The sequence below is a fragment of the Mustela nigripes genome, chromosome 1, assembly GCF_022355385.1.
Source record: "Mustela nigripes isolate SB6536 chromosome 1, MUSNIG.SB6536, whole genome shotgun sequence".
Taxonomy (NCBI): Eukaryota; Metazoa; Chordata; class Mammalia; order Carnivora; family Mustelidae; genus Mustela; species Mustela nigripes.
The window spans coordinates 124,163,683-124,184,546 of NC_081557.1; the positions used below are offsets into that span (position 1 = coordinate 124,163,683).

General features: G+C 35.8%; 1 protein-coding gene across 1 annotated transcript in view; it reads left to right on the plus strand.

The window, feature by feature from the left end:
• ABCE1 (ATP binding cassette subfamily E member 1) overlaps positions 1–18,451 on the plus strand; it is a 33,760-nt gene extending 15,309 nt beyond the window's left edge. Inside the window, exons 10-18 of the mRNA XM_059373164.1 lie at positions 5,691–5,812; positions 8,614–8,835; positions 10,247–10,306; positions 10,410–10,468; positions 11,911–12,021; positions 12,098–12,240; positions 12,365–12,487; positions 13,919–14,030; positions 16,219–18,451. Of these exons, the coding sequence (XP_059229147.1) occupies positions 5,691–5,812; positions 8,614–8,835; positions 10,247–10,306; positions 10,410–10,468; positions 11,911–12,021; positions 12,098–12,240; positions 12,365–12,487; positions 13,919–14,030; positions 16,219–16,266 (1,000 nt within the window). The 3' untranslated portion in view covers positions 16,267–18,451. The remainder of the gene's footprint in view (positions 1–5,690; positions 5,813–8,613; positions 8,836–10,246; positions 10,307–10,409; positions 10,469–11,910; positions 12,022–12,097; positions 12,241–12,364; positions 12,488–13,918; positions 14,031–16,218) is intronic.
• The last annotated feature ends 2,413 nt before the right edge of the window (positions 18,452–20,864 follow it).

Consider the following 20,864-nt stretch of genomic DNA (forward strand, 5'->3'; position numbering starts at 1 on the left):
TGCATTCTCTCCTTTGAGCCTCATAGTAGTCTTGTGTGTTAGACTCTTAGGTGGTATTCCCATTTTGTAAATGAAGAAGTTTAATGTCAGAAATGGTAGTTATCTGTTGTAGGTTTACAGATTTACAACATGGCAAAGCTGTTGACAAAACCCACAGATCTTTTTCTGTGTAGAAAAAGAATGTATGCCTCTTTCTCTCAGTGACTGATGTAACACACAGCCAATATAAGAATGCAGGAGAAATCCCTAGGGTCAAAACCAAAGAGAGAATGAAGTTAAAGAGAAGAGACCAAGATATAGGTTTCTTGAGGAATGTTGCCTATCTGTAATAACATTAATAGCCTCTGTTGTAATTAATGTAATTAGCAACCACTCAAGAATAGGAAACAAAGCCTTGTATATTAGATTGTCACATATAAAATGCCAGGACTTTCGAAGAACTGCTTTATCGGGGCGCCTGGGTGGCTCAGTGGGTTAGCCTCTGCCTTTGGCTCAGGTCATGATCCCAGGGTCCTGGGATTGAGCCCCACATTGGGCTCTCTGCTCAGCAGGAAGCCTTCTTCCTCCTCTCTCTCTCTGCCTGCCTCTTTGCCTACTTGTAATCTCTGTCTGTCAAATAAATAAATAAAATCTTTAAAAAAAAAAAAAAACTGCTTTGTCAGCAAAACACAAGCACATGAAGATGTCACGGAAGCCTATCTCACTCACTGAGCTCATTGAGAGTGGAGGGGTGTCTCCCCTTCAAATATATTCATTGACCAGCAGTTCACATGGTTATGGAATTAAAATTTATATAATCAGGGGAGTTTAAACTCTTCATAGTAAGAAAGTAACATAGAAAGAGCATCCTAGAATCTTTACTCTTGTGGATACTTAGCAGAAGCAAGTATAAAACCACATTGTAGGGATGTGCCCTCAATCCTAGTCATCCAGGGTTTCTACAAGAAAAGACTTGTGATCCTAATAATGGGAAACCATCTGAAAATTAATTGGTAGACAAAACAGACAATAGGATTAGACCTTCAGGAATGTCTCAGGTGATATTCTCAAAGAAACTATAAAACAGTATTTAAAATATAAAAGGATATAAAATCACTAAAATATGGTATCACAAAAAGGAAATAGGTAAATGTTCAAAAAACTCAAACAGATTTAGAAGTTGGAAGTACAACTGTGATATTAAAAACTCACTGGACAGGGGTACCTGGGTGGCTCAGTTGTTAAGCAGCTGCCTTCAGCTCAGGCCATGATCCCAGGGTCATAGGATCAAGCCCCACATTGGGCTCCCTGCTTGACAGGAAGCCTGCTTCTCCCTCTGCTTATGTTCTGCTCTCCCTGTGTGTGTCTCTCTCTCAAATAAATAAAATCTTAAAAAAAAAGACAACTCATTGGACAGCTCAGACAGGTTAGGAACAGCAGAAAAGATCATTAGAAACTAAAAAGTTGATCTGTGCAAGTTCAGAATGCAGCAGATTGAGAATGGGATTGAACTCTGATGTAGTTCAGAAGGGAGGTTTAGAGAATGGAATGAGAAGACTGTTTACATATATTTTAATAGGAGTCTGAAAAATTAAGCCATAGCAAGGTCATGGCTAAAGGTACAAATGATCCCCATACATACTTTGAAATGAAACTTAAAATTTATCAGTGATAAAGAGAGTGTTAATTGTGCCAAATAGTAGCTGTAATTTATACTTTATATGTAGGCCTGGACATTATGATAGATTCTTTGAGGAATATAAGAATATAACATGTAAGTCCTAGTATTCAAACACTTAACAATTGATAAAGAAAAGAATATACAGGGGTACCTGGGTGGCTCAGTGGGTTAAAGCTTCTACCTTCGGCTCGGGTCATGATCCCAGGGTCCTTGGATCGAGCCCCACATCGGGCTCTCTGCTCAGTGGGGAGCCTGCTTCCCTTCCTCTCTCTCTGCCTACCTGTGATCTCTGTCAGATAAATAAATAAAATCTTTAAAAAAGAAAAAAGAATATACAGGCAGTAAAATCAGTGATTCTCAACCCTAGCCCCTTTTTATAAAATACTTTTATGTCCCTTTATTATGAAAATCTTGAATAATACCTCTTTTCACACATAATTTTCTTTTAAATATCACATAACATCCTAACCATAATAAAAAGAACTGAAAGGAAAGTGATTTACATCCAGGTGACATATATCTTAATATGTAAATGTTCAGGGAGCAGCTGGGTGGCTCAGTCGATTAAACGTCTGACTCTTGGTTTTGGCTCAGGTCATGATCTCAGGGTCGTGGGACTGCATCAGGCTCCATGCTTAGCAGAGTCTGCTTGGGATTCTCCCCCTCTGTCCCTATCCCTGCTCATATGTGTTCTGTCTCTCAAATAAATTAATAAAATCTTAAAAAAATATGTGTTAAGGCATTTTCAGTGCTGTATTTTTAGAGGGTGCTAGCCATAATTGTAATAGGCTAACATGTCAAAACAAATTAGATTGACTAAGTGAAGAGAATGATTGAGTTAAACATTTTTTTTCACAGCTGTCTTGGATGTTATTTATAGATAAAGGGTTAAAATAATCTCTTCGTGGGACGCCTGGGTGGCTCAGTTGGTTAAGCAGCTGCCTTCGGCTCAGGTCATGATCCCAGCGTCCTGGGATCGAGTCCCATATCGGGCTCCTTGCTCCGCAGGGAGCCTGCTTCTCCGTCTGACTCTGCCTTCTACTCTGCCTGTGCTCGCTCTCGCTCGCTCTCTCTGACAAATAAATAAAATCTTTAAAAAAAAAAAAAATCTCTTCGTGATAGATTCATGAAAAAAAAATGACAAATATATGCATCCTGAAATTCTTTGACATGTCAAGGCAAAGTCTTAATGCTATAAAAAGATTTCAGAGATCATATCCTTAAAACAAGAAATAGAGCATGGATTGGAGAAATTGGAGAAAGGACACTACTACACAGGATTTTTTAGCATTTGACCTCCGAGAACATCTTTGGTAAAATTAAAAACCAACAGGTGACCCAAAATTAATTGTAGGAATTTCACAGCTTAGATTCTCTATGCTGCAGATTTTCTTTCCAAACCCTCAGAAAATGGAGTGGCTCACTTAAATCTTTTTTACATTTTTGACCTCTCTGTAAGTTCCACTTAAAGGTAGCGATATCAGAAGCTTTGACCTAGTTTTTTTCTTTTCAATGCAAATTAAAAGCCTCTATACGATACTATGCTGCCTTAAACTGAGTTGTGAAATTTTAATGGTAAAATGTAGACAGTTATTCCAAATAACGGAACATTGCCAACATTGCCAACAAAGATACCAATCTAGGGTGAGTATTGGCTCACTTGTGTGATTTGCCCTTTTTATTGATGCTTCTTACCAATGTGGTAGGAACGATTTCTTTCCTTTTTTTTTTTTTTTTTTTTTTTTTTACTTACCTATTTATTTGACAGAGAGAAAGAGAGTACAAGCAGGGCGAGTGGGGAGTGGGAAAGGAAGTAGACTCTCCGCTGAGCTGGGAGTCAGCTGCCAGGCTCGGTCCCAGGACCCTGGGATCATGACATGAGCTGAAGGCTGACGCTTAACCAACTGAGCCACCCAGCACCCCGAAGACATTTCCTTTTAATATTTTCTTTTCATAATTAAATTTGTCCATTTTTTTTTCATTCTTTTTACCACCTGATACCTAAATTGCTATGATAGCTTCCTTTAAAAAGTCTGTGGTTCTTTCTTCTTGCCATATTAATCTAAAATGATGCTTTTTTCTTATTCTCTTATTCTACACCTGTGCTGCATCTTCTAGCCATATGTTGCCATTTTAATTTTAATTGAAATTAAAAATTCATTCCCTCAGTCAAACAACACTAGAACATTTCATAACCATAGGAAGTTCTACTGGACAATTCTATTTAAGAACTGAACATTTGGGATGCCTGGGTGGCTCAGTTGGTTAAGCTGCTGCCTTTGGCTCAGGTCATGATCCCAGGGTACCAGGATCAAGTCCCTCATCGGGCTCCTTGCCCAGCAGGAAGCCTGCTTCTCTCCTCCTCTGCCTGCCACTCTGCCTGCTTATGCACTCTCACGCTCTTTCTCGCTCGCTCTCCCTCTCTTTTTCTGACAAATAAATACATAAAATCTTAAAAAAAAAAAAAAAAAAAGAACTGAACATTTTTCCCCATTGCCAATTTAGCATAAATCCAAGTTCTTCGTCATTCAGTAACTTTATTAAACATCACTTTGGTACATATCACAAGACTAAAAATCATAGAGGTACTAAAATATACTATGTAGTCTCACTTCATAAAATTTAGGAACAAGTTGTAGAAATACTCAAAAATAGTAAAATCCAAATAACAGTTCAGAGTGAGAAAGTTTCAAGAGTTGCGGAAAGCTCATTTGCATATTAGGAGGTTATACAGTAGGTAGAATTGTGATGGACCTTACAGGGTTGAGTAAGATTTCAGCAGGTGAAGATTTAAACAGAAGACCATTTACGATAAGAAACAGTCCTTAGACACACAGAAATGGAAAAGTAGATTATTCCGTAAACAAAGATCCATTTTTTAGTGTGCCTAATACTAAGAAGTAGTACCTGAAGTTTTGGAAACTCTTGAAAGAAAGTCTTAGTATGTTAATTTGTTTTATTTGCAACTGAGAGCCATATCTGGGAACCTGAAAAAAATGAGGTTTGTTAAAAGTCCATAGCAATATTGATTTGAGAGCCTGAGCAAGGGTTTAGGCAGAAAAAGAAAGGAACAAAATGAATACATAATACATGAGACATTGTTGAGAAAGAGTTGACAGACTTGAGAATTTAAACAGTTTATCATTGGGAATAAAATTAGTGCTTTTTTTTTTAAAAACAGGAGTAATGACTCAATTAATGCAAATGTGGAAAATTTTTACTTGTGTAGGAAACAAGTTGGAATTTGAGATGTATGTAGGACATTGCTTTTTTAACATTTTAAACTAACTCAAATAGGAATAAAATGCTGCATAAAAGTGTCATGACTTTTATTTGCCTGATAGTTTGTACACTAGCAGTACTGTTCCCTACCACTTCAAAAGTCACATCCTATCCCATCCCACTTACATAGGCCTGCAGTATACACCTTTTTCCTTTCCGACCTTCACTAGACTTTGTATCTAGAGAACATGCTTGGGTGTATACTTTTTTTGGTAATGTTTTGTGTCTATCCCTTGTTTTTCCCAACTAATTTGAAAATTCTCCAGTTAAGCTTTCTGTCATCCTGTTCTCTGCATCTCCTAATGCAGCTAGCATGTGGGACAGGACAACTAGAAGGGCTTAATCGGTAAGACGAATAGCATAGTCAAGAGTTTAGGCTACATCAGATTTAAGTCTATTGTAATTGTTTCGGCTTGCCAAAGTGTTAAATAAACACATTATTTAAAAATGTGTTCTTTATTGGCGAAACACATTTATTTCATGTATCCATAAATTGTTTCCTATTATTTTTTTTCCCCTTCCTTTTAGTTTAGGAAAATAATTTAAAACAGAAGACTGATAATGAGTCTTATTTTAAAGAAAATGTTTTAAGGCTTTACTTAATATGGTCTCTGCATTTAATTTTTTTTAACATGTCTGTTTTCCTGACATTTATACTGTTCTAAGAATTTAAATGTAATTAAATATAATTTTAATTTCATTATATGTTATGTTACATTTAAAAATAAAAATCTATATTGATTTGCAGATATATCATTGTGGTGGAGCATGATCTAAGTGTATTAGACTATCTCTCTGACTTCATCTGCTGTTTATATGGCGTACCAAGTGCTTATGGTGTTGTCACTATGCCTTTTAGTGTAAGAGAAGGTAACTTGAAAAACTATTTCCACAATGCTGTATTCTTTAACTCTAATGCTTAGAAAATGTATTATTGTTGATATTAAGTAGTTATATGTTACTCTAATATTTATCCCAGACTTCAGTCTTAATGGAATTTAATCACTCAACAGAATGTATATATATGAGGTTGCAGCCATTAGTTATTATTCACAACATTTCATTTTGGAGAATTTTCTGTCAGGGGGTAGAAATGTTTTCTCAGTTTCACTCTTTGCAGTCTTAAAAGTTATTATATTTTGGCTTCTACAGCTTCATTGTGGTATTTGTCATCTTTATCTTCGAAAGCCCGATACCAGTAGTGAAACTTAAAATTTATTTAGTGCTCATCTTGTTTTCATGTTTCAAATTTATCTGTAATCTGTATCTTAAGTTTGTAAAAGGCCTAATAAGGTAGTTTAGTAAGTATTCTTAAAATAAGATAGTAAAATAGCTTCGTAAGTATAGTTTTATTTATTCTTTCTACTTTCAAGAAAGAGGGACTGTCTGGCCTCTCTTTTCCATATCTCTTCTCTACCTAATCAAGTTAGGCAAAAGTAAAAACTAACCTACTACTCAGTATCCCCTGAAACAAATGTCAGTGCATTCTCTACCTAGTATGCCTTTTTCCTTTTAATTTCTTTGCCATTTCCTTCCACTGATTTCTTCTTCCTCTTTTACTTTATATTTCATCTTTCTTAGGTGTGCCTTCAGCTGTCAGTCTAGAATAATTAGGAACACCCAAATGGACTACCTATGTCATACTTCGAAAAAATACCATATTTTACAAGAGGAATTACTCATGTAGTCTTTAGGTTGAGCAGGCTCTTTTTTTTTTTTTAAAGTGATCTCTTCAAAGAGATAACTTTTGAGATACCTAAGAAACTTTGGAAAAAAGGAATTTATATTATAACATGCACTTTGCATAAAAAGGTAGTGGTAGCTTTTTAGTTTATAAAAAGTACATAAAGTTTTTAGATTAAGATAAGATGAAGGAATTGCTGTCACTTATCTATGTGTACATTTGATATAAATATATGCATATGTTAAGGAAAAAGTTGTGAGATTGCCCAGTTTTCTTAAGAGACAGACTACTGGAAAGAAAACTGGGCAATCTCACAACTGATATTAAAAAGTTATTAATTTTTTATTCTGCTCAATTTAGCAAGTACTTATTGAGTACCGACTCTACACCATGGAGTAGGTCTAGAATTGTGTTGATAATGACATAAGCAGGTGGCATTCACTCTTCACAATTCTGGTTATAAATGCCATGTCTAAAAGCTATACCATTTTAGGAAATGGTTCCTGGTGAAGTTTTTGAAGTTCCCCATCTGTTAAAACAATCCAAGTAAATTAGAACTTATTTTCTGCTTTCTGTGAATACTGAAATTGATGCCATATATATGTGTGTAAAAGCTTTCTCTGAACTGTATAACTGTAAAGGCAGTTATGGCTTGAACTGTCTTAAATTGACAAGATAGACATTGCAGTGGAAATGGAAAGGCTGGTTTGTTGATGTTTTTTTGCACAGTCACACTTTTCTGAGCCTCTGTTCCCTTATCTGATAAATTAAGTATCTGGATTAAGTGGCCACTAAGATTTCCTTCAAATTTATATTCCTATTTAATTTTTGGTTTTAATTTTTTTATCCTCACATTTATAATCTTTAGTTTTAAGATAAAAAAAAAACCACTCTGACTTTTGGCAAGATCTTTCATTCGTTCTTTCAGCAAATACTGGAATACCTGTGTTCTAGGCTGAGGCTGTAGACCCCCCTGATAATGGCTCTCAATTCTAGAGGATATGAGTAACCGCCTAGGCTTTCTTTCAAGATCTTCCAGGCTTGAGCTACTGTCTTTCTCTTATTATCTTAAATATAGGAAACAGTGAAAACAGATCTTTTCATTTTCCCAAATAACCCACTTTTTCATTTCTGTGTCTGCCGTTGTGGATCTTAACAGTTTGGAGGGATCCTCATGTATAGTATGTTTTCTTTCTTTTACTAAAAGATGTTTAAATAATAGTGTTGGGGTGCCTAGGTGGCTCAGTGGGTTGAGCTTCTGCCTTTGGCTCAGGTCATGATCTCAGGGCCCTGGGATCAGCAGGGAGCCTGCTCCCCCCTCTCTCTCTCTCTGCCTACTTGTGATCTCTTTGTCAAATAAATAAATAAAAGCTTTAGGAAAAAAAAGTGTTTATTTTTGTACAGTGAAGCCAAAAAAAAAGGTTAAATGAAGTCTGTTCGTTAAATGAAGCTTGTAAATATATTACAAACCTGCAAAATTAATTTGAAAAAATGCAGTATATATTATAACTTCTGTTTGTGGTATCTAGATCTCATGTGAAAATGCATACTCATAACTTTATTTAAAGAATTATTCCCCAAATTATATCATTTTATGTCTGAAAATATTCCATTTTTAACTGTCATTTTTTTTTTTCAGAGAAATTAGAAGTTGTGATTTAAAAATACAGCAGAAATGCCACCATATTCTTTTGCATAAAACCTAATGGAAAAAAAACCTTACATAAGTCACATCATAAGAGATATGCTTTGTGTATATAGACAAATATATATGCATAGGTTATTTCAACTTGCATTAGATACATAAAACACCATGGTATCACTGCATGTTACCACAAATCCACAAAATTTTGAAATCTGTGCTTAGATTGCTCCCAAGAGAACCTAGGGTTTTGCTTTTATGTGATAATTTCTTGCTGTGGAGAAAAACTAGTCTTTACTTGATCTTTACTAATCTTTACTAATCTGTTGTCATTGACTCCAACAGGCATAAACATTTTTTTGGATGGCTACGTTCCGACAGAAAACTTGAGATTCAGAGATGCATCACTTGTTTTTAAAGTGGCTGAGACAGCAAATGAAGAAGAAGTTAAAAAGATGTGTATGTATAAATATCCTGGAATGAAGAAAAAGATGGGAGAGTTTGAGCTAGCAATTGTAGCCGGAGAGTTTACAGATTCTGAAATCATGGTGATGTTGGGGGAAAATGGTAAGTTTTTCTTAACTCACTTTATTTGAAAGTCTGTTCTGTGGGGAGCCTGGGGGGGTTCAGTGGGTTAAGCCTCTGCCTTTGGCTTGGGTCGTGATCTCGGGGTCCTGGAATTGAACCCTGCATCAGGCTCTCTGCTCAGCAGGGAGCCTGCTTCCCTCTCTCTGTCTGCCTGCTTATGATCTCTGTCAAATAAATAAAATCTTTAAAAGAAGTAAAAAAAAGGAAAGAAAGTCTATTCTGTTTATCCAGTAACTTAGTTTTAGCTACTTCATGAAAAACTGACTCAATTGTAGGTCTGGGATCTATGCTCAACCCATACATTTTTCAGTGTAGTTCACATTTTGTGATTTTGTACGATTTAATATTGTCATTCAATCAAGTTTATATTTTACGTATTTTGTTTCATAACCTGTGGTGAAAATAAGATTTTTTTTTTTACCAAGCTAGTTTTTCTCTGTATAAATTGATAGGACAAAATAGATAATCCAAAAACAATCTAGTTTTTTCTTGACATTTCTCCATTTGAGCTCTCATTTTAAATTCAGGCTCATCTTTGTAAATAGTTTTATGACCTAAATTCTCAGTATTACATTGCTGTCATAAATAGAGCTGTGAGTTGAATTTGAGTACAAAAAGTCTTGTATTGCTTTCAAGATTCGAAGGAGTTAAAAAAAAAAAAAAAACCCACAAGATTTTAATTGTATACTTAGAGCTTATAAATCTCTAGAAATTGGGCGCCTGGGTGGCTCAGTGGGTTGAGCTGCTGCCTTCGGCTCGGGTCATGATCTCAGGGTCCTGGGATCGAGGCCCGCATCGGGCTCTCTGCTCGGCGGGGAGCCTGCTTCCTCCTCTCTCTCTGCCTGCCTCTCTGCCTACTTGTGATCTCTCTCTGTCAAATAAATAAATAAAAAAATCTTTAAATAAAAAAAAAAAAAAAAAAAAAAAATCTCTAGAAATTCCCTGGGAGGATTTTGCAATGTATCAGTCATTAACTGATGGAGGAAATTTGAACTGGCTTGCATTTGACTAAGTATTTCATATAACGGACTTAAAAGGATAACTCAATCATAACAATACTATACCCCTTAACAATAAAGTGTGTTGGTATTTTAGTTAAAGAATTATTTCAAAAACTAACCCAAGACTTGTATTTCATAGATCTACCATTTATTAAAATGGTTATTAATAAGATTTATTAGTCTATTATATCTTCCCATTTAGTTTCAGTTGATACATTCAAAGTGATTCGTGAAAGCTTTGAGTATTTTTCTGTATAACCTTCAGAATTTGGTAATGTTATTATATATCTTTAAAACTAATTTCTTATTAAAACCCAAGAGTGTACATAGTGACTTACTATAAATGTGAACCATTTTTCAAGTCTGTTTGTTGTATGTTGTGTTGGCAGGTACTGGTAAAACAACATTTATCAGAATGCTTGCTGGAAGACTTAAGCCTGATGAAGGAGGTACTGTTGTATATTGTTGACTGTTTTTACTCTGTCATACACATCGGAAACTTTGAAGATATGGGTAATTCTTAGTGTCTTCTTTATTTGCATTATTTTACAGGAGAAGTGCCGGTTCTAAATGTCAGTTATAAGCCACAGAAAATCAGTCCCAAATCAACTGTGAGTAACAATTCTGTTATTTGATTATTAAAGGAAAGTTTATACACACACACACACACAGAGTTTTAATCTTTCACTGTATCAAAATTTTTTAGATTATTTTCTGTATAGTTTTACCAAAAGTGGCTAAAGAGTAGCATCAAGATGTCAGTCCTTGATTCCAGTGTTAGGAAATGCTTCTAAAATCTCTTTGACATCTTTTTCCAAAATAAAAACCTACTAATGTGGGGGCATCTGGCTGGCTCAGTCAGTAGAACATGTTAGTCTTTATCTTGAGGCCATGATTTCAAGCCTCTTGTTGGGTGTAGAGCTTACTTAAGAAAAAAACAAACAGACAAAAAACCTGACATTTAATATGTGTTTTATGCTGCATATAACATGAGCAAAAAACTAAAAGGCCACCTACAAGATAAGAGAATACTCTTGCAAATTATTGAATAATAAGGTACTTATATCCAGAATATATAAAGAACTGTTAGAACTCAGTTTAAAAATGGATCAAAAAATGAATAGTCATTTTTTTCAAAGAAAATGTACAAATGTCCAAATAAGCATGTAAAGATGCTCAGCACCATCAGTTATTAGGAAAGTGCAAGTAAAACTACAGTGAGATACTACATACCCCCTAGGATGACTTAAAAAGACAGTAATAAGTATTGGTAAAAGTATGGATAAACTGAAACCTCATGCATTGCTGATGGGAATGCAAGATGTTATGGTATAAGAGCCACTTTAAAAAAAACTTGACAGTTCCTCATATGATTAGCATAGAGTTACATATGAACCAGCATTTCCACTCCTAATTACACATACCCAGGAGAAATGAAGACCTTTCTCAACACAAAAATTTGCACACAAATGCATTATTCATAATAGTCAGAAAGTGGAAAACCATCTCAATGTCTATTAACTGATGAATGGGTAAACAGTGTGGTATATCCATGAAATTGGGACTATGGTACTTGTACTCAGTACCACTTTGTCAGGCCTATTTGAGATAGCTTACAATAAGAATTTTATTTTTGATACTTTATATAAGCTTAGCTTCTAAGTTCTCAGACTCCGCCCTCTTCTAAAACAACAAGCACAGGACATCTTAAGATTCATCCCCATCATGTTAGGCATTTTGTGTTATCTTTCTGATTGCCAGAGGGTACTTGATACCCATGCTGACCTTGAGAATTATTCCTATTCTCAAATGATAATCTTTCTTGAAACAGTCATCATTTTCTACTTTCAGATTTTAAGATGCTTTTTTAAATTATTGGACATGATGGGTTTTTAACATAAAAATTTCAGAACATGCTATAGATGATGAATAAGCATAAAAATATATCTGTGGGTGGCAAATTGATATATTTTTTTGGCTCTGGAGCTTAGATTGATCATCAGAGGAGTTCTGTACTGAAATAAAAGTTCAATACTTTTCTCACTAAAAACAGGGAAGTGTTCGACAGTTGCTACATGAGAAGATAAGAGATGCTTACACTCATCCACAATTCGTGACCGATGTGATGAAGCCTCTGCAGATTGAAAACATCATCGATCAAGAAGTACATACTCTGATTTTTATTGTATTTTAAACTTTGTATGTCTCTACATAGTTTGCTAAACTTCTTCTCCAAATAGGTGCAGACGTTATCTGGTGGTGAACTGCAGCGAGTGGCATTGGCACTTTGTCTGGGCAAGCCTGCTGATGTCTATTTAATTGATGAACCATCTGCGTATTTGGATTCTGAGCAAAGATTGATGGCAGCTCGAGTTGTCAAACGGTAATGTCCTGCCAGTAAGAGTATTAGTTTTAATTATGTGCACTGGCATACAACAGTGCTTACTACAGCATTTGAATAGTTGGTAACAGAAAACTGGAAACATTTTCAAATTCATGTATTTTAGTTTCATACTCCATGCTAAGAAGACAGCCTTTGTTGTAGAACATGACTTCATTATGGCAACCTATCTAGCAGATCGAGTCATCGTTTTTGATGGCATTCCATCTAAGAACACAGTCGCAAACAGGTAAAATTATTTTCTGAAACATTCAATCCTATTTGTAAGCTCTTAAAGTTATTACTCAAAATTTTCCTTTAAGCTTATAAACACTTACCATACCATTTTAATTTTTAAAGAGGTAGCCAGTAATTCTAGGAATGATTGTGACTTGCATGATTATTCATGTTGAATATATACTGGTTGGGACTGGAAAAACTAGTGTTCAGACCTTAGAACTCCTGACCCAGGGAGATAAGCATGCAGAGCTCTGGGCTGCTCACTTTTTCCTGCAAGTTAATTTCTGTCTACTTCATTATTTGGATTTTCAAAACAGATTAGGATTTTGATTCCCTGAAAACCATTGATGTGCTATACAGCAGATAAAGAAAACAGGATGCTCATAGGTTACTTGATTTGCCCAACTTACGCTGCTGGTGGTAATGCTCACAGTGGATCCCAAATATCTGGTACTGATCTACAACAGAGACAAAATGAATGATTTTACCATTTCCCCTTTTTTCTTTTTCTTTATTGGCTTAAATGAGAGCATTTGTCATATAGAGAAGTCTAACATTCAAATCAGTGTAATGAGAATTTTTTTATACTTTTTAATACTACAACCTTATGTTAGTTTGAAACATACAGAATTACTGATATGCCCCCATCTTTTTCCTATGAAAGTAGCAATTTCATGTGATTGCAACATGTTTCTGATATTAAAGAGGGAGGAATGGAGTTGCTATTTGAATAATTCATCCAAAAAATTAAAGAACTTAACTTCCCCAAATTCCTTTGTTTTCATTTAAAAGTTTTTACCAATTGATAATTAACATATTTCTTTGAGAGGGAAGTTTCATAGACTATAGAAAGCTTATTGAATTCAAACAACAATCCTTTATATTTACAAAAACGTTTAAAATGTTCCACAAGTATGATGCAGTTTAGTATGATTTAAGAATTAGTTTGGGTAAAAAAAATGAATAAAGCATAGAAATTGAAAAAGGAGTTACAAAGTATAATCCTTTGTGCTGTACAAATTCCCTCCAGTGCCCAATTTCTGATGTTCATATTACCTTTTCTATTAGATTCTCTACTCCCCTGAAAATGTCAGATTGGAAATTCTGTAATTTCCTAATTAATCTTAAATCCTAAAAAATCTACTGTTTTTCTACAGTAGTTTTGTTTTTCTAAAGTAGTATTTCTTAAATGTTTCTTTTTCCAGATCAGAAACATAGTTTAAACTGGGTTTGTTTTACACACAAATATAGCCAAATAAACTAAACAGTCCAAGCAAAGACCCTTCTGAGCATAGAATTTATAATATGCTATGATTATACTATTACATAGAGAACTTATGATTGGGGAACTATGAGGGAACCATGCTGCTCTTCATCCCAAAATGTAGTGAAATTTGTGGGATTAATTTTAATCACAATTGATGTCTTATTTTTCCTCTAGTCCTCAAACCCTTTTGGCTGGCATGAATAAATTTTTGTCTCAGCTTGAAATTACATTCAGAAGAGATCCAAACAACTATAGGCCAAGAATAAACAAACTCAATTCAATTAAGGTAGGTAGGAAAACTCTTAAATCATGGATAATTTCTTACAATAAATAATCGGAAGGAATGTTTCATATTGGAAAGCTGTTTCATTAAAAAAAAAAATTGTCACTTCGTTAATTCTAAGATTCATATTTTTCACCTGAATATCTGATGGTATCCTTCATTCTGGTAGGCAATAATGATGCAGTTGCTTTTGCTACACAAACTCCGACCTGTTGATGTTATCTTGGAGCTGTACCCCCACTACTGTACTGCCTGTGTTGAGTTTAATTGCCATTTTAAATATCTTCAGAAAGGGCGCCTGGGTGGCTCAGTGGGTTAAGCCGCTGCCTTTGGCTCAGGTCATGATCTCAGGGTCCTGGGATCGAGTCCTGCATCGGGCTCTCTGCTCAGCAGGGAGCCTGTTTCCTCCTCTCTCTCTCTCTCTGCCTGCCTCTCTGCCTACTTGTGATCTCTCTCTGTCAAATAAATAAATAAAATCTTTTTTAAAAAAATAAATAAATAAAAATAACCAGGAAGTTTTTACAGAAAACCATGACCACTTTCTCTTATCTATTTTTCTTCTATTGCACACAGAGCAGCCAACACCTGATTAAAATATTTTACAAATCCAAATACGCTCCTTCAATGAGCATAAACTTCTACACAATGGAAAAACATTTTGTCAGTTTAATTGGCAATATTTTCCTTTCTTTGTGATATATAAAGTTATTATGCCCCCTACAATTAATGGAGTGTGTGCAATAGTTTTTTAAGAAAGCAGTAATTTGTTGGCCACTCAGGAAAAAAAAGTGAATTAACTATAAAAAAAATTTCTGTATTTTTGTCTCCTGTGGTGCCTATGTAAAATGCTTATGTTTCATGGCCCTCTAGCTCTTGTCCTTAATACTAGCATTTACTAGATTTTATTATTTTCATACTTGTACTCTAGCTTTGCTAGTAAACTATAACCTTAGAGAAAGCAGAGACCAGGTCAATCAGTATACATCATGTATTCTTTTTTTTTTTTTTTTTTTTAATTTTATTTATTTACTCGACAGAGATCATAAGTAGGCAGAGAGGCCGGCAGAGAGAGAGGGGGAAGCAGGCTCCCTGCTGAGCAGAGAGCCTGATTCAGGGCTCCATCCCAGGACACTGAGATCATGACCTGAGCCGAAGGCAAAGGCTTTAACCCGCAGAGCCACCCAGGTGCCCCACATCATGTATTCTTAAAAGGCTGACACAGTGTATTGATGTCTTTAGACTTTGCTGTGTATTTTGTTTAAAAATTGTTTTACTGTCTGGTCAGGATAATGAAGTTACAAGTTCTGACTTGAAAAGTTTTGTTTTAAAAATCGTATTAAGTAGAAAAGAGGAATTAAATTCTACAACACTTATGCACAGCTTAATTTTCCTAAGAATTCCTTCCAAAGTGTTAAAATGTTATATTTGTCTTTTTCTTGTGTAGAAACCCATGGTTCTGGCCCCAGATATACCTAGTCATCATTTCTCTGTGCCCACTCATCTTAGTCGTCATACCTTGATCCTAAATAGGAAACTCTAGGCAGATAGGTAGATGGATCATTACTGGCCAGACTATGAACAGTACTGGGAAAAAATACTTTTATATGCACTTGGTGTAATAGTTCTCAAACTGACAGTGTTAACCTTCTGGACAAGAGGCTTGTTAAAGTCAAAATGATGAGGGGCGCCTGGGTGGCTCAGTGGGTTAAAGCCTCTGCCTTCGGGTCAGTTCATGATCCCGGGGTCCTGGGATCAAGCCCCGAGTCGGGCTCTCTGCTCAGTGGGGAGCCTGCTTCCTCCTCTCTCTGCCTGCCTCTCTGCCTATTTGTGATCTCTGTCAAATAAAATCTTTAAAAAATAAGTAAATAAAGTCAAAATGATGAAAATGGAATTTAATAGTTTAGCTGAAAATAGTATTTTATATAGCAAAATTTTACATAAGTAAGGCATTTTATATAAAGGGGCTTTGCTTGAGGTGGACTAAGGGAAGTTTTCTGGTGGTAAGGATAAGTAACAGAGGTCCTAGTCTTGTCTTTGATTTAGTGGATCCAGGAATATCCAGATGCAGACAGTGAGTGCAGAGGTGGTTGTAGAGGTGCTGTTGTAAACACTACTAACCAATACTGTGGGTGAACGTCTACCCTCAGCATACAGGAGAATGGTGTTGATTTTGTTGTTCTCTATTTTTTAGGATGTAGAACAAAAGAAGAGTGGAAACTACTTTTTCTTGGATGACTAGACTGAATCAGAATATTGAAAAGCCGAATCAGAATATTGAAAAGCCATTTCTTAAAGGAAACATTTATTGGGATTTTTGTCATATAAAACTTTAATCAGGTTTTATGCCCCACATACTCTGGAGCTTGAAGTATAATTTACTTAATGTAACATCAAAAGCCAGTTGTGTTGTAAATTACAGTCTGAACACAGAAAATGCATTTTTCTGTTCTTGATAAGGCCCTTTTTATGTATAACATTCTAAAATGAAGACATTTCAAGCTACACAAATTACCTCCCAAGTTTTCATGATGTATGGGAAGATTTTCAGTAGGTGTTATCAAATTCATGTACCAAATGCTGACCAGTGTTACCCCCTTTTAAAAATCTTGAAAAAGCTTTCTGTACTTAGTGTTTGCCAAATATTCCTCTATAATGAAACTGCCCTTATTTTAAAAGCCGGTCGAAGATTCCACTAAAGAAATTTGATAAATAAACATCAGGATTATATTTGTTATTTGTTTTCAGTCTTTGCACTAGGTTTTCAGGGTGTTGAGACTTTCAAAGGAAGAGGATCTACTACTATAAAACACCACTGTTTGGAAAATGGCCATGTTCCCAACTTAAGCATTGTTTACAGTGTTTTTGGTGCTTTTGAATATCTTTTGAATATCAAAAGTCATTTCAACACCCTTCCCCCCCTCCACCAGAAAAAACCCTAACTTTACTATGAATTACTCAGTTTTAGTATTCCATAAAATTCTATATTCTATAATTCTCAAAGTAACATTCTTTACACAATTGTACAATCACTGATCAAGATTTAGGAAAAGGATTTTAAAGAATATTTGCTTCCTTTAAAAGTATAGGCTCAAAATCTTTAGAGTTGATGCCCTAAGCATCTATGTAATTTTAAACTTCCACAGATTTCTAATGGGCAGCCAAGGAGAGTAAGCCGCTTTCCTACAGGCAACATTAATGCAAACAAGTCCCCAGATAGCAATGTAAAGTACCTCTTGGTACCAAATATACTCACCTCCATGTTTGAATGTAGAGGACATGATCTAAACCTATTTGATTGGGGGCGGGGGGCAATTTTGGATACTATATGTAGCAAGAGCTCTAAAAACTTACCCATATCTTTTGAGTTCCTGAGTTTGAACAGTGGGTTGTAGTGTGACACCACTTTCATTTACACTTCTAATGCACTGAACTGGAACTAACTTATACTACAAGTGAGGAAAAGAGTTTACTAAGTAAATGGGGCAAGCAAAATAGAATTGGAAATTACTGAAGACTTTAGAGCTCCTTGAAACAAGCGTTAATATGCAGACGGTGAACAGAAAATATGGTTTAGCTGGTCCCCATTAGGCCTTTTAAAAAAATAATTTTAGAAGTAATCCATAAATACATGTTTGTGTGAAAAACTCAAACCTACTGAAATACATGTAATAAAAAGTTACAATCTCTCCTCACATTACCCTCCCAAAGGTTATCAGTGTTTGCATTTAATAATATATATCCTTTTATGGTTTTTTTCTGTGCACTTACCTAAGTGTGAATATGTAAAGGGTTTCTTTTGTACATAAATGGGATTATACTAAAATAAGTAGGGCCTATTTTTAAAGATAGGTTAAATTTGTGAATGATTATTTCAAGTATATTGAATAAAATAAGACAAAAGTTTTTACTTACTGATTCCGTATTCTGTCCTAGAGAAAACACTTGTGATAAGAACACAGCTCTACTTAACTGCTGATGACAGAATATGTATTAGTTGTGATATTGTTCATGTAAATGAAAAATTTTAAAATATGGATTTAAATTTTTAAATAGCAATAAGAATTTACAGTTGTGCTAACAAAAAAGGTTTTCTATAAAAATCAGTAATACCATCTCAAATACACCAACAGTGCAGATGTTAGCTATTACATTTAGAAAGAATGCTCAGTATGTCCTAATTGATAAGTATCTCTAAATAGTCTAACACATCATTTATATGAAAATATACAAAATATTAAAATACCAAAAGGATACTCAAGACAATAAGCCTTTGGGGAATAACAACTTTGTTAAAGAACAGGTAAGAAATTGAGATCTACACATAGAACCATTACCTTTTGAATTGGATGCTATATGTATCAGCTGTTTAGAGATCATTTATGTTTTTACATCTTCAATAAAGAGATAATCTGTACTATGTTCAACCAGTGTACGTACGGCAATATTAACATAATTTTAGATTCTAGCATCTTGAAGCCCAGTCTCCAATCTCTTGCTTATTATAACTGCTATTTTGGCATCCGGCATGTAGTTTGCCTCCTGTGTGTAGAGAATGAAACTATTTGCTAGAGAGAAAGTAGGAAGATTGGATCAACTACTCATTTCGTTCTATGGTTTCTTTGGTATCCATTAACATTTAGATACATTTATGTCAAGCTCTCAACCCAGTGTCTGGCATATGATGCACACCTAGGGGTTCAGAAGAGAAACTTCTGGATTGGAGAGCCATAAAGGGCTAAGTGAAGGAGTAGGTAGCTCTCAGGAAAAATAGTACCTATAACAACAAATGATAAATTTGCAATGTAAAGGCAGAATAAATGAAAGGTCAGAGGCAGAAATCAGCATGGGCATGGAGATTAATAGAAAAGGATGACTACAGGCACTTGGAAATTTTCTGTGCCTTCAAGATAGAAATTTGAGGTTTTTACATACTCATGGTAGGGATCAGAGAAAGCAAAAACCACACTTACTGGAGCAGGTAGAATTATCAAGATAGTTATACAGGAGCTTATAATTTTTATTCTGTTGTCTTAGTGTTTTAAGATTTGACAGCACAAGCAGAGGGGGTGGTGGGCAGAGAGAGGGCCCTATGTAGGGCTCTATCCCAGGACTGGGATCATGAGCTGAAGACCGATGTTTATCTGACTGAGCCACCCACACACCCCTGTTTTAGTATTTTGAACTACCACTTAACCTGTAATTGTTTATAATTTGGTCTGTGAATTGATGTCTAGTGAGGTTCTATCTCTGAAAGTTCTGAGGTTTGGTGTGCCAAACACTCCCGTTTTCTTTCCCACCCTGTGTCCTACTCACCAGCACCTCCCTCCTTGCAGTTTGACTGGGTCGCATGTGCCCAGCCCCAGATGGTGAATCATAAATGGGCTAAGCTAGTCATGACAGTATTTTCCTAATCTCTCTTGCAGCTAGGCATGGCCATGTTGACCCAGATCTAGCTAGTAAATTCAAAGTAAGCAACTAAGGTTGCTAGTCTTCGCATTAAAACTGCTTAATTGCCGGGTGCCTGGGTGGCTCAGTGGGTTAGGCCGCTGCCTTCGGCTCAGGTCATGGTCTCGGGGTCCTGGGATCGAGTCCCACATCGGGCTCTCTGCTCAGCAGGGAGCCTGCTCCCTCCTTTCTCTCTCTGCCTACTTGTGATCTCTCTGTCAAATAAATAAATAAAATCTTTTTAAAAATAAACTGCTTAATTGCCAACTGCCCTTCCCTTCAGACTTACATGAGAGGGAAGTGCATCTGTTTATTTAGGCTACCATAAGTCAAACTGGTTTCCTGTTCACGTAATCTTGCCTCCTTGGCTGAGGTCTGTCTCCAAAGGTTCTACATGAGCTTCTGCCAGGTGACCCAAGTGTATTACCACCAGCTGGGAGCCACTTTGCATCTTAGCTTGCAGAGTAACATGCTCAGTGTTTGGGATTTTTAGGTATAGGGACTTTTCACTCTTTTGACTGCCCTATTTAGTGGGATGCTCCTAGCTTTAATACAAATGTGTTAGTTCCAGCCTCCAACCTTGCATGTGCCCTAGTCTCGCTCAGACCTACACAGTTCTCAGCTAATCAGACTCAACCATGTCCATCCATCCCTTTTCACGGGCTGCAGTCTTGTGCCACTTTTAAGAGTCTGTACCTCCAGTTTCTGGTCTCCATTTTTGGCCCTAATATGTGAATATACCAAACAATTACATATGCCTTATAAAATTACGAAGGACTTAAATGCTTTTACTGACTTCTAATTCAGAATTCACAAGAAATAACGCAAGAAGTTACATAGTAATATGTACATCCCTAGGTGTACTAGTTGTTTTCTACTCCATAAGTAGGTGGTTAGTCCAAAGCCAGTCTTCATTTAAAAAAAAAAATTAGCTTACTACACAGAATTTTTGCTGACAGTTAAGTAAAATATTAAAAGGGCTAGGAGGTCATGAGAATCACACTGTTCATCTGTATTTACATCTTTGATCTAGGGTTTTTTTTTTCCTTAAGTGGGAAATAAAATCACAGGTATGGTATGTATTTAAAAAGGATGGGCTTTGTGGGGCCCCTGGGTGGCTCAGTGGGGTAAGCCTCTGCCTTTGGCTCAGGTCATGATCCCAAGGTCCTGGGATTGAGCCCCACATCAGGCTCTCTGCTGGGCAGGGAGCCTGCTTCCCCCTCTCTCTCTGCCTGCCTCTCTGACTGCTTGTGATCCTCTGTCAAATAAATAAGTAAAATCTTAAAAAAAAAAAAAAAAAAAAAAAAAAGATGGGATGTGAAGCTCCAACTTCTAATAAAGTCAGATCTAAAAAATGCTTTTTTATAACCAATGTTTGTAGCTTCGCCATTC